The 13876-nt window shown below is 42.3% G+C and overlaps 1 protein-coding gene across 1 annotated transcript; it reads left to right on the top strand.

The window, feature by feature from the left end:
• Positions 1-56: 56 nt before the first annotated feature.
• Positions 57-13446, top strand: LOC146072552 (THAP domain-containing protein 3-like). The gene is made up of 5 exons (XM_083179774.1): positions 57-249; positions 4779-4959; positions 5967-6057; positions 6778-6973; positions 9443-13446. Exons 3-5 carry the CDS (start codon positions 5990-5992, stop codon positions 9731-9733), a joined length of 555 nt encoding a protein of 184 aa, XP_083035900.1. The 5' UTR covers positions 57-249; positions 4779-4959; positions 5967-5989; the 3' UTR covers positions 9734-13446.
• The last annotated feature ends 430 nt before the right edge of the window (positions 13447-13876 follow it).

Raw genomic sequence — 13876 nt, 5'->3', positions numbered from 1 at the left:
TGCGAAAAAAAGTCTCCTGTTGAATTAGTTGCAGTGTCGTCATGTATACATGGAGCATCCGATTGGCTGTTCAAGTCATATGACTTGATAACGCTATTGCCATATCATTCGGATCGTTTTAGTTGATCTGCGACGCCATTTTGGTACACCCTGTCCCTCTGTTGCAGGGTCTCCTAATTAATGATAATTATCACTAAAGGAAGAAAGGACCGGTGACTGGACCAAGCGTGGGATACTATTAGGTCACAGGTAGAGTAACTGGGTGATTATGCTTAAGTATGAGAGGATGTGCACAGAATCTATCCAGTGTAAAATGAGCTGGGTTTGATTCTTATGTATAATGTTGGTCATAGTAAAGTAAATCTAGCTATGTGTCTGTATGGATGATGGTTATGGTGCCAGTGTGGTGTTATTTGTTTTTGCAGCATGTTACTTCCCAGTGTCTCTCAAACCAATGTACATAGCACTATGCATTATCAGGGAATAACTGGTAGAATCCTGTAATTTAAAGCTATACCTTGTTAGGCATGCCTATCAAATTACACTTTAGTAACATGATTCATTGGAAAATATTTAGATTTAATTGTGACAAGAAAACTGGCAGAACCGCATATGCAGCAGGGATGCTTCAACCTATAGCACATATTCTGGTTCAAACTGTGGTTTCTGTAGCAGCATATAAAACTGTGATGGGAACCTAAAACATACAGATATGTCTTCCAACATCTAGCCCTCAATACGCCATGCAGCGTGAGATGCCTGTTGTAAGCAATAGTATAGGTCCCAGTGTACCGAAAATAAGACTTATGAGCCATACACATGGGGCGATTACAGCCCCATTTCTTAGCGACTTGTCTAGATCACTTAGAAATTAAGCACAGATCGCTCAGTCTGTATTGCTGTCGGCGATGGGAGGGTCCTGCGCAGTGTTCTCCCCAGAATTTTTTTTCCAGCTGGGTGGCAACAAGAAGAAGCTGGGTGGGGGCTTCGCAAAAAAAAAAAGTGTGGCGAGCAGCGGCGGAATGCGTCCTCCCGACCTTTTCATACCCCCACTATCCACGTTAGTGTGGAGTTGATTTTAGATAGTGTGTCGAGCGCACACAGATTACTTTACATGTATTCCGCGGGGCTCGCCACGCTTCGGGCTCGGTGGCTCGCTGCGCTCGCCACACTATATAAAATAAACTCCACGCCGACGTGGAGTTGATTTTATCAACTCCACGCCCCCCTCACCACTAGTCACACCACGCTTCGGGGTGGCGTGGATAGTGGATATCCACTATATAAAATCAACTCTGCGCCGACGTGGAGTTGATTTTATCAACTCCACGCCCCCACCACTATCCACACCACGCTTCGGGGTGGCGTGGATAGTGGGGCGGGGGGGGGGGTTTGACAAACATTGTATGTCATACAAGTGTATAGCTAATGGCATCGCACCCGTTTTGCGGGAGGTGCGATGCGATTCCCTGGGGCCAACAGAGCAGTGAATAAATTACATAAAAATATTGCATCGAAAATGGCTCATGTGATGAGATTTCACTACGGTAGCGTACATAGGAAAACTGGGCGCCCTGCTAGGAAACAAGTACCGTAACATGTGCAGAGAGATTTAGATTTGGGTGAGTTATTTTGTTTCTATGCAGGGTAAATCCTGACTGATTATTTTTTACATTGCAATATAGATCTCACTTTGAAGTAAAACCCCACCCAAAACTTATTCTCTCTCTGCACGTTACATCTGCCCAACATCTGTCCATTTGAGAAGGAATTTGCCTTTGCGAGTATACAGCATAAGGGCCTTGGTATAATGCATTGTCTGGTGAGTGCTTTCTTAATCACTCAAAGAGCCGACGCAAATGCATACTATTAGTGCAAAGATGTAATAGCAAAGCAAAGGATATATTGAAATGTAGAAAGTGCTTCTGAATCAAAAATATCTCTAGCAGCACCTAGGAATACAAATGGTACTTATGTAGTATCTGGACGCCCGATTAAAAAATCGGGTCCATCGCATGCGACCAAATTTAATGCGATGCGATGGACCCGATTTTTCCATAGGATTCAATGTTAAAATGGACTGAGTCCATTTTAACATAGGATTATATGGGAAAAAGGGTCCTTTTCATTTCCCCACTATCCAACTACGCATGGAGTTGGATATAAACCTGTGGCGAGCGTAGCGAGCCACCGAGCCCCGAAGCGTGGCAAGCGGATGCGGAATACTTTTTAACGAATCCGCGTCCGCTCGCCACAGGTTTATATCCAACTCCATGCGTAGTTGGATAGTGGGGAAATGAAAAGGACCCTTTTTCCCATAGAATCCTATGGAAAATCGGGTCCATCGCATCGCATGCGATTTGGTCGGATGCGATGCGATAATCGGGCGTCCAGATACTACATAAGTACCATACAAATATAAAACATACACAAATTAAATCTCAAAATATGACCAAAATTACAAATTAAACCTAAAGTAAAAAAGGCAAAGTTATGGAGTGTAGGATATCGCAGTACTATTTAAAAATCTTTTGATTTATTCTTTATATTCTACAGTAGTGGTTTCCAACCCTGGTCCTCAAGTACCCCCAACAGTGCACGTTTTCCAAGTCACCTGGGAGATGCACTCATTATTCAGACACATTTTAAAAGATCCACAGGTGGAGCTAATTATTTTGCCTGTGATTCTGGGTGGAGACATGGAAAATGTGCACTGTTGGGGGTACTTGAGGACCAGGGTTAGGAACCACTGTTCTACAGAATCTTGGTTGATCTTAAATATTTATTTACTGAACGGATGTCTCGGACATGCATGTTTTTTTCTTTCTTCCTCTTTGTTATCTCCCCACCCCCCTATTTTTTTTTCTTCTTTTCTCTTGGTTTCTCTATTGAGTTCTCTATATGATCAATATTATTATTATTATTATTATTATTATTATTATTAAAGAAGTCCTTGAGAGACTTCTAATTCACCAAAACAAAATTTTATACCATTAACTCACACGATATACTTGATTAACTGAGAATTGGAAACACTGTACTCAAGATTTAGTGGTGTACTTATGAAACATCTTTATTGTATAACTTACAATTTTACATTTATTCTTTGTAATCCTATAATTATTACATTAAGAAAAAAAAATATTACCCAAAATGAAAGTATACTATTATTCACCAACCCAAATTAGAGCCTTTACTAAATCAAGGTGCAAATGAGGGTAATTTTCCAGCGTTGGTGTGGTATGATTGGTCAACACTCATTAAGTCTACAGGAGATTGCCAACAGATGAACTCTTGGCATCCTCAGCGTGTTTACAGTGATTTAGTTGACATTTATCATGCATGCCCGGATCATTTGTGGACATGATGAATTGTGGGGTCTAGTGGCTTCTAACCTTCTCCCTACAGGTGCCAGCGGCAGTGTCTGTTGGTGCGGATGCATTCCAGGGAGTATATCTCTCTACCTCCATCTCTAATTTCCCCTCGAATAGACCACAGCCCACTAATAGTAAATATAATAATAGTAGCAGTATTAGGGGGAGGGTTAGAGATGTACTCAGGAATTTAGAAGATGTTGCCGGTATCATTGGTCTGTGTTTTGTACCGGGGTTTAAGCACTCACAGGATGGTATACGGTTGTTAGGTAGACATGCATTGGGTTGACCCCTGAAGCTTGACATGGGCCAAGGTTGACACATGAAAAGGTCAACATTGGGCTTAGTAGTTGCTCTACCATCCACTAGGGTGCGGTTGAAGAATAAAATAGTGTGCCGAGCATAGCTAGACACCGTGCCCAAAGCATGCCGAGCGGATGTGTTCATGTTGGGTCAAAAAAATTAGAAAAACCCCATGTCGACCTAAGCCAATTTCGACCTTTTCATGTGTCATCCTTGGCCCATGTCAACCTTCAGTGGTTGACCCAATGCATGTTGACCTTAGTCCTGTCGACCCTATGACCTGTACCTTACTAGATAGTCTCTCCTGGCAGATATAGTTGCATCTTTGTATCGGTCTGCCAGTTGCATTTGAACACGATATCACTGTACACAGCGGATGTTTGTGCATCCCCCCCCCCCCCCACTCTGCCTCTAATGCTGGGTACACACCCATCCAATGGGACCCTGTATTGTATAGCTTATGCACACTTGCCAATGCAGAGGGCGATTAGGTGATGTGGGATGCACAGCATGGTGGCATTGCTAGAGATGCCTAGTCGTCCATGCAGAACCCAATCAGAAGCTATCACTAAAAACCGTGAGTTGCACATTTCCCAATATGCACATGTGTGAACGATATATCATCTAGGCCAGGCATGTCCAAACTGGCCCTCCAGATTTTGTGAAACTACACATCCCAGCATGCCTTGCCACAGTTTTAGCATTCCTTATTAGCAAAACAGTGGCAAGGCATGATGGGACTTGTAGTCTCGCTACAGCTGGAGGGCCATAGTTTGGACATGCCTGGTCTAGGCTGTACCCAGGTTAAGCAGAAGGAGCTGTATGTGCCTGATGCAAACTAATCGTCATACAAATGAAAGTGTTATTGTCTGTGCTTGTGGTCCTATAAAACATAACTGTCAAACAACATCTCACATCGCGTTCCACATTTATCCCAGTATTGCTAAACAAACATGCATTTTTTTTTACTTTGTTCGTCCCTATTTTATGAAAATCGAAATCTCTCTATGAATTTATTTTACCAATGTCCAGAAAAACATAAATCTGAATGTGGTGTGCTTTTCTACTACACAGCTATATGTCTCCCCCTTGTTTTGACAGGTGCTGTCACATGGTTTATCTTTCCTACTTAATGGCTGTTGAATAGATGGACAGACAACACATTTTGCAAGGTCTGAATCTCTGACCTGCCATGTATAACCTTGCTCATCCAACAAAAACATCTAGAGAAAGAGAGCTCTGAATGATTTTAGATATAGAGGCAGCTATAAGAATATTACAGGTTAGTCCTATTTCCTTGCTGGTTTGTTTTTGCTTCTCTGTGTCACAAGTCCTGTGAAGCTTGGCTTGCCCTCGCGAAGCGTCTTTTTAACTCAAATGTGCATCAAGTAAGGTTTCAGGGGCAGATTTATTAAGCTTGGAGAAGAGATAAACTGGAGATAAAGCGGAGAAAAGGTAAAAGGAGATAAAGCACCAGCCAATCAGCTGTGTTTGAAAAAGACAGTTGGGAGTTGATTGGCTGGTTACATAAGATGGCTGGTGTTTTCTAAGGTTTTGCAAAACGGTCTTCATTTCCACCCACCACTCCAGACATCCACAGCCTGACAATGCTGCGGCCTAGGGGGCACTGCAAGCTACACCGCGGTACCCATTCTGCTAAAGTGAAGCTTTTGCCCTTCACACACGTGCAGTCCATCCGCTATCAGATTAGTACTTAAATCATCCGAGTTTGTGGACTACTCTGAATCAGGCCCTGGATGATGTACTCCTATTGATGATGGCTTTAAGAAAATGCACTCCGCTAACAGATTTTTCCCTGAGTTTGCACGCATCCAGCATATACACATGCGCAGAAATGCTGCTGCGCATAAGCAAAACATTTGTCCCAGTGCAAATTTGCGCCGGAGCGAGTCAACTAGAATAAGGGCCAACCTTTCTTAAAAACAAATCTGTGACAACTGTAATCAAACTAGAGATGTGCAGGTTTGGATTTTCTCAAAGCGGGATCTTATTGGCTATTGGTGTTTTGGCTCCAATAGCCAATAAGATCTCATTTTGAGATCAGAGCAACTCAGAACCTACACAGCTCTAGACCAAACTGAAGAAAATTATATATACTACTTTCAATATAGTGCAGGATACTGCAGGGGGTGTACAACCGCTGAGAGAGGTGTGTGGGTGGGTGGGTGGGTGTGTGTGTGTGTGTTTTTTGGAATGTTTGCACTGGGAAAATTCTTGTATATTATTTTCTTTGTATGGCTTACGTTCTCTTTTTACTATCCACTGCAGGTTGCTTTATATGGCATCTAACAATGCCCGCATGTGCTGCCATCAACTGCACAAGTAGGCAGACGCGTGGATGCGGAAAGTCATTTCATCGGTAAGCATGGTATAGATACAGTAAAAGAATGGACTATACAGTAGTAGTTTTCAGACTTTATTCTGCCATTCCACACTGAAGATCAACCTACACATTAATCACCCAAAGTAAAAAAAAAAAAAAAATCAATTGGTTTTCATGTAATCAGAGCACAAATTCACAGCACTGCTTTACATACCAAACACATAATTATATTTAACCATTGCAGTTTACTAACCTTATTACTACTTTTCTCTTCATCTCCTGTCCTACTTGAATCTACTACTGCTCGGTCCTCTCCATGGAAGATGTAACCCACTGTCATTGTGCGGGTTAGCCAGAGGTTCCCAAACTCAGTCCTCAAGGCACCTCAACGGTCCCGGCTTTATGTATATCCACACCAAAGGTGACTTAATTATTACCACAGGCAATTTGAATTAACTATCTGCTGAGCCATAGATATACTTAAAACCTGGACCGTTGGTGCACCTTGAGGACTTTGTTTGAGAACATCTACACAGTGCAATGGAATATGCTGCGTTCTGTAAATAAAGAAATCTACACTAAACCTATTGTGATACAGATTGAGAAACACAGATATAAAGTTTCTATGGCCACACGCTTTTATATCCTGCTTGTCAATTGGGCTTTATAATTTATGACCATTAAAATGATCACGGAAAATAATCTCAAACTATTTTGGATGAAAACATCAATGTCACTTGATAAATATCTCTCTAGGTTTCCACATGGGAGACCAGAAATCCTGAAAAAATGGGTTATGAACATGCAACGTGATACATTTAAGCCATCCTCCAAGGCAGTTCTGTGCTCTGACCATTTTGAGGAGTACTGCTTTGACAGAACAGGTCAGACCATCCGACTGAGAGTAGATGCTGTGCCAACCGTTTTTGCTTTTCCTGGGAAATTGAGAAAGGTCTGTAGTGATTTGCATAAATACATTTAGAATGGTACATTTTATTGATTTTGTATTCTTACATTTTCCGTAAGCTTTATTTAGCAATGATGGCTTTTTGTTTTGCTAAATTGTGTACAGTATGTTATTAATATTATGCAGTTTGAATATGTTTTTGCATGCTATGGGAGGTATTCAATCCCAGACAATATTTCCAACAGGCGGAAATCTCGTTTATGCAGATTCAACTTTTTTTTAAAAGTCTAATCTGTATTGTCGAAAACGGCCGTTGGATTGTTGAATTCGCAGACGGTTTTGACTATCGGCAGCAATTTTCACTGATCCATGGATCTAGCATTTCATAGATTGACTTATTCTTGTCAAACGGCTGATATTTCCGCCAATCTAGTCATTTATAAACCCATACACTTTGGCCCTTATTCTAGTTCCCTTACAAAGACAAATTCCTTCTCAAATGGACAAAACCATGTGCACTGCAGGTGGGGTAGATGTAACTTATGCAGAGAGAATTAGATTTGGGTAAGTTATTTTGTTTCTGTGCAGGAAAAATACTGACTGCTTTATTTGTACACTGCAATATAGATCTCACTTTGAAGTAAAACCCCACCCAAATCTAATTCTCTCTGCACATGCTACATCTGCCCCACCTGCAGTGCACATGGTTTTGTACATTTGAGAAAGCATTTGCCTTTGTGAGTGAACCAGAATAAGGGCCTTTGATACTACCTGAATGCAGTTGTACAAATTGTGGCTCCAACAAAGCAGCGGTGGGTTTGCTTTTTATATTGAACCTGCAGCATCTCTTTGTGCTTAAACATTGTCTTTCTTCTTATGTTTATACTTTATTTACTCATTTCAAATTTGTATATGCTGGCTGCATATATGTAGTCAGTAACTTTTTAAATGATGCCATCTTTCTTCTTTTTTGTTTTTTACTAAAGTCTTATGAGCTGCAAAGAACGATAGTTGTAGGTCGTAGGAGTCTTAAGGTGCCTATCAGTGGCGTAACTACTGTAAGGCAGCTCCAGCTGCTGCTTTGGGGAGCAAGCCACAGTGGGGTCTGTGTGGGCACCGGCACCCGCTCGACGCACTGATATGCTGCTGCCTGTTGCTGCCCACTGGCTTAGCACCGGAGGCTAGTCAGCCACAGCACGGGTGCGGCCATGGCAGAGATGACAAATCCCTCCACTGATTCAATTGACTGTACACAGAGCCGGCTATTGTGTAAAGGATGGGCAGGTGGATGGCATGCTAGGGCGGCCTGGGATGCATCGGAGCCAAGGGAAGCAGCAGTGTCTGCTGGTCTCTCTTCCTCTATCCTGCTTCAGCTTCTCCGTTATGCGTGTGATGTCATAACGTCACACGCTGGAGAGGAGTCGGGGAGGGGGCCCAGAAATTTTTTGGCAGGGGGGAGCAAAATTTAAAGTTGCGCCACTGGTGCCTATACACAGTGCGAGGGTGCCATGCGGGCATCCCATCGCACACCACATAAAGTTTGTGCAGCCCATGCTTTTCTAACTAGCTTTGGATCGCATCGCACAAAATCGCACGTAATATAGTTCAAAACGCATGAAAATATTGTATCGTGTACGGGCACCTTTTAGAAAAGTGACAAGAGCAATATTATAAGTCATTTCCACAACATTTTACGTGTGTTGCCTTTGTGTGGGCTAGACCTATGTTCTTATAATAATTTTTAAAAAATGTGTTTGCAAACATGTAAAAGATGTGTAGGAATATGTTGCTTCATTATAAGAGCTGTATTTGTCTCTAATATAAAATGTAACATCACCATATATGATGCCCTTCATACAGAGAGCCATTTTGAGACTGTGCTTCTGTAATCCAGCAGTCTTCTGCCTTCAAATAATGTCAATATGTAGAATGTCAACACTTACATTAAAGGGTTCAGTTAAATCAGGGCTGGGCAACACCGGCCCTCCAGATGTTAGTGAACTACACATCCCAGGATGCTTTGCATTAGTTTTGCTATGTGGCCATGCTGAAACTGATGCAAGGCATGCTGGGATGTGTAGTTCACTAACATCTGGAGGGCTGGTGTTGCCCAGCCCTAAGTTAAATTATATGCAAGGAGGTGAATTGCTGTTCTAATGGCATAGAAACAATGCCAACAGCAGCTGATCTTTCAACAGGATCCCGACCTTGGCTCAATGATTTTTGTACATAGTCCTGTCGGACATATAGCGGTGCTTACTTACCAGGACTTGCAGGAGGAAGTTAGTTAATGTAATCCTATAGAATGATGACAAAGGGTTTTAAATGTACCCTGTTTGCAATTGCAGTCTAGCTCTAAAATCTGTTTAATATGGTCTATATATGTCAACATAACATAACACCCCCTTAAGGCATAACTGAGGTCAAAGGTTCTTTTAATAATACAGTAATAATCCATGTGTGGCAATGCTACTGATCAGCACTAATTCATCATTTATTGTGTCTTGCTTGCAGGATAGAAAGTCCCAAACCTCTGCCCAAGTGTTTGAAGATCTTGATGAGGATTTTTCCTTTACACCACCATCGTTACCAGAACAGGCAACAATGCCAGAGCCAGCTGAAAAACGTGTCACCGTGGAACATGACTATTGTATCACAGACAGTCCAAAGGCTCTAAAAAAGAAGCTTGATGAAGCTTTAAGCAGCCTTCACAATGTGAAACGGAGGCTGAAGATCACTCAGCAAAAGTTCAGAAGGCTAAAATTTAAGGTTCAGTCTCTTGATTTAACTGACGATCCTGTGTAGAGAGAATTATGTTTTTTCTTTTTTTATTCTTATGTTATTTCAATGTGTCAGTGCTTTGATAATGTATCTACTGAATATGTTTTTGTAGAAACAAGCTTAATGATGTACATACAGAGTTTTATACTTTTTAATAATGCTCCTACATTGTATTTTGTCTTTCCTGTCTATGAGAAGAACAAGGAATACAATACTGTACAGGGTTCCCTCTTTCTACTAGCTCATGCATAACTCCGACTGTTTAAATGATGTGTAAGAAATGGTATCAGTGTTTCAGACTGGGGAGCCATGTTGTAATTGCTGTTTCAGTGCATTAGTGGAAGAGCTCACTGTGAGAACGGATCTTCTTATTAATGCGAGTATAATGAAAAGCCCAAACATTAATTCTTGCAGCTACATATTTCTGCTCCTAAAGATGCATGGCACACTGAGATGTATGACTTATTATAAGATGTTGTGTTGAGCAGGAGTAATGAAAGCTCAAGCACGGGTCAGAAAAGTCATAGTTATTGCACATGAGCCCAAGCTGCTGCACGTTTCCTTGCTGTGCATGTATGGCGGCTCAGCACTGAGAGCAGCGGCTCTCTGTGAGCTGTGTTGTTTATTCACATAGGATTACTTCTGTTACATTCATTTTAGTGTAGAGCATGACAAAACCTGATCCCTCTGCTGTCTGTAAATGCACACTAATGATCTGATTGCCATATGCTTTTTTTTCCAGGGTCTAGCAAGCTGGTAAATTCCCGGGTCTCTGCTTCATGACCATGGTCGGAGATAGGGTTGTTTCCTGTCACACATGCATAAATCCCGGGTTGAAGTGTGTTCACACCTGGGACATAGCTGCACGTGTGAAAGGGGGTAGTAGTTATAGGAACATAGAATCATTTCTGTCTGCTGGATTCTTCACAATGTACGGAGGCATGAGGGGGACATGGGCTGGTATATTTATGGCTTATGTGATATGTTGGACATTATAGCATGTATAAAAAAAAATCCACAAATTCAACAGATGTTATTAAAGTCTCCTAAGTTAGTAGGTTACGCAGCTGTACTAATAACCACATTATTATTTTAAACCAGTGGTTCTCAACCTCGGTCCTAAGGACCCCCCCAACAGTTCATGTTTTCTAGGTCACTGGCAGGTGCACTCCTTATTCACCAACACATTTTAAAAGATCCACAGGTGGGGCTAATTATTTGGGAAACGGCCATCTGTCAGACCAGACTTAGGTCGACAGTCATTAGGTCGACCCCGGAAGGTCGACTGTCCCCAAGGTCGACAGGGTTAAAGGTCGACATGGTTTTAGGTCGACAGTCATTAGGTCGACATGAGTTTTTCACTGATTTTTGAGCCGACAGGCGGTATTTCATGCCCTACCAACCACTAGGGCATGGTGGGAGAATAAAATAGTGTGCCCGAAGCATCGCGAGCGATGAGAGGGGCTGCGGTTCGACTCCAACTAATGAAAAACACCCTTAATGCAGTCGTTAACTAATTGAATAGGTGAGTGCAGATATTTCCCCTGTCAGGAAATAGCATCACATATTCAGTACCCCTCATTGTATGCTACAGAGCTTACATTTTGACTTGGATTCTAACGTTTTGACGGTACTTGTGTATTATCACGGTGCCGACTACTCCATTTGTGTAGAGGGCTATTCACAGTAGTGAAATCGCATTGCATCGCATGCCATATTGTATGGCATGCGATGCGATTTTCCTATCTAATGTATTCACTGCACTGTGTCAGTGAATCCATTAAAAGATAGGATGCGATAAAAAAAATTGCATCGCATGCCATTATTGTATGGCATGCGATGAGATATCGGTTCTGATGGAACCTACAATAATGCCATTTAATGGTAAAATGACATTTAATGTCATTTATTTTGGGCCCCCCCCTATCCAAGTCATCCCGAAGCGTGGCGAGCGCAGCGGTACGCGTCCAACCGACCTTTTCATACCCCCACTATCCACGTCTGTGTGGAGTCGATTTTATATATAGTGTACCGAGCCCGAAGTGTGGCGAGTGGATGCGTAATACATGTAACATAATACACGTCCCCTCGCTGCGCTCGCCACACTATATAAAATCAACTCCACTCCGACGTGGATAGTGGGGATATGAAAAGGTTGGTTGGACGCGCACCGCCGCCGCTCGCCACGCTTCGGGATCACGTGGATACTGGGGGGGGGGGGGCCTTAATAAATGACATTATATGTCATTTAATGCTATAGTACATTAAATGCCATTATTAAGTGTCAAAATTGCATCGCATGCCATACCAGAACGGCATGCGATGCAATGCGATTTCACTACGTTTGCGTAAGTAGTAAAATCGGGCGCCGTGCTAATACACAAGTACCGTTTTGACACCTTTGAAAGCCCAGAAAGAGCTCAATTCAAGGTAATGGCTCCCCCCAAAAGAAGTTAGAGCACCTTTAACATCTATGGCACAATCATGCTTTCGCCCCACAATAGTATACTGTGATATGGTCTGTGGTATAATTCACCGACAGTTGGGATTCCGACAGTCATTACTCAGATGTCGGAGTCCCGACTGCACAGCGGGGAGAGTGCAATGAAGCCCCTTGCGGGCTCGCCACGCTGCGGGCACGGTGGCGAGTTGCGCTCGCCACCTATTTTATTCTCCCTCTATAGGGGTCGTGGACCCCCACGAGGGAGCAGTCGGGATTCCAACGTCGGAGTATTGACTGTCGGGGAGCCGTCCAGCACCCGTGATATGTTGGCTACAAAAATTGCTGTGCAATGCAGTTATTACTGTACTAATGACCTCATTCAGTAACTGTTGCAGTCTTGCAGGGGAAAAAACAGCATGCAGAGTATCGCCACACAATGTAATTGCTAATTATTTGCAGCTGCAGAAATGCGATCCATTCACAGAACTATGGAAGCTCCCTGCATTAGTCCAAATCTGCCAACACTCTCCTCAATGATAAGCAGCTTGCTCCAGGTGCCAAAAACAGCAACAATAGCACATCTAAATCCCCTGATGGAATAACTGGCACTCTGGAGACGGTTGAATAAACAAAGCAGGCAAATGTATTGAGAACGTTTTGGGGGACAAACCCCGTCTTTAGATATATAATCACTTATAGTGTGTGTATACTCAGTGTGATTTTTGACTATAGAGTAAAAATAGTAAGTTTGCCAAAATTGCACAGTGTTTAGGAGGCTTGCGATACCGATTTGCGACGTGGGTTTTGCAAGGGAAAATAGTCTGTGCCGGCGAGTCTATATTGACTATCATCTGTAGAATGTATTTGGCCTAGGGCCAAATAACAAGATAATCAAATTCGCATAGTCTAAATAGGATAGTTTTAATTGGCCATTAGGCTGAATTGCACTCTGTGTACACACCATTAGCCTTCAAAAGGTATTCTCCATTCCCCACACCATGATTCAGGTAAATGCCTCCATATACCTTGTAACTGGCATCTGCACATTTTTGTCACTTTCCTCACAAATCTAACTAGTTATGTTGTTCCACTTCAGCCATTTTTGTCATAAGAACAATTCTGATTTTGGCTATATGAAATGGCCTTGTGGGCAGGATTAAGCTTTGGAAGAGCTTAGTTGTCACTCTTCTGTTCTCCAATGTAAAATTAGCCATAATTCTGTTATATATCACTGCCAAACGTTTAAGTTCATCCCTCTTCATTCTTATTGGCTTGTATAAAGATATATTATTTATTTTTTTGTAGTGTTAATTTAAGCTGGTTACACATTAGCTGATTATTGCTAATGATATGCATGATAACAATATTGTTAATGATATCTTCATGTAATGTGTACGCACTATGGTGGTTCTAAATCCCCTTGATCGGCTATTAGCTGGAAATCCATTCATAACTCACTATCGAATGATTTTCCCAGTGTGTGCAGCCTGTGTGTAACCCAGCCCTACTCTGCCTGTATGGTAGAAGCACGCTGATTCACTCATCCTCCCTGATAATGCCTGGGAACTATCGATAATCGTCAATCTTGCTACAAGGCAGGGCTGCGATCAGGTCTGAATAACCCAATATATCATTAACAATGCATGCTCCCACAGGTCATTATCACCCCTTCCCCTCTGTTCTCTGTGCATGCAGTAAAATACACAACAGAATGCTCCTGGATG

The sequence above is a fragment of the Crinia signifera genome, chromosome 1 (assembly GCF_055691185.1).
Source record: "Crinia signifera chromosome 1, ASM5569118v1, whole genome shotgun sequence".
Taxonomy (NCBI): domain Eukaryota; kingdom Metazoa; phylum Chordata; class Amphibia; order Anura; family Myobatrachidae; genus Crinia; species Crinia signifera.
This window is presented reverse-complemented; position numbering and strand designations above follow the sequence as displayed.

Excerpts from the sequence above, each read along its gene's own strand:
- LOC146072552 (XM_083179774.1), top strand. The coding sequence starts at position 5,990 with ATGCCCGCATGTGCTGCCATCAACTGCACAAGTAGGCAGACGCGTGGA. Across the intron at positions 6,058-6,777 it reads TGCGGAAAGTCATTTCATCG|GTTTCCACATGGGAGACCAG; the intron begins GTAAGCATGGTA and ends ATATCTCTCTAG. Across the intron at positions 6,974-9,442 it reads TTCCTGGGAAATTGAGAAAG|GATAGAAAGTCCCAAACCTC; the intron begins GTCTGTAGTGAT and ends TCTTGCTTGCAG.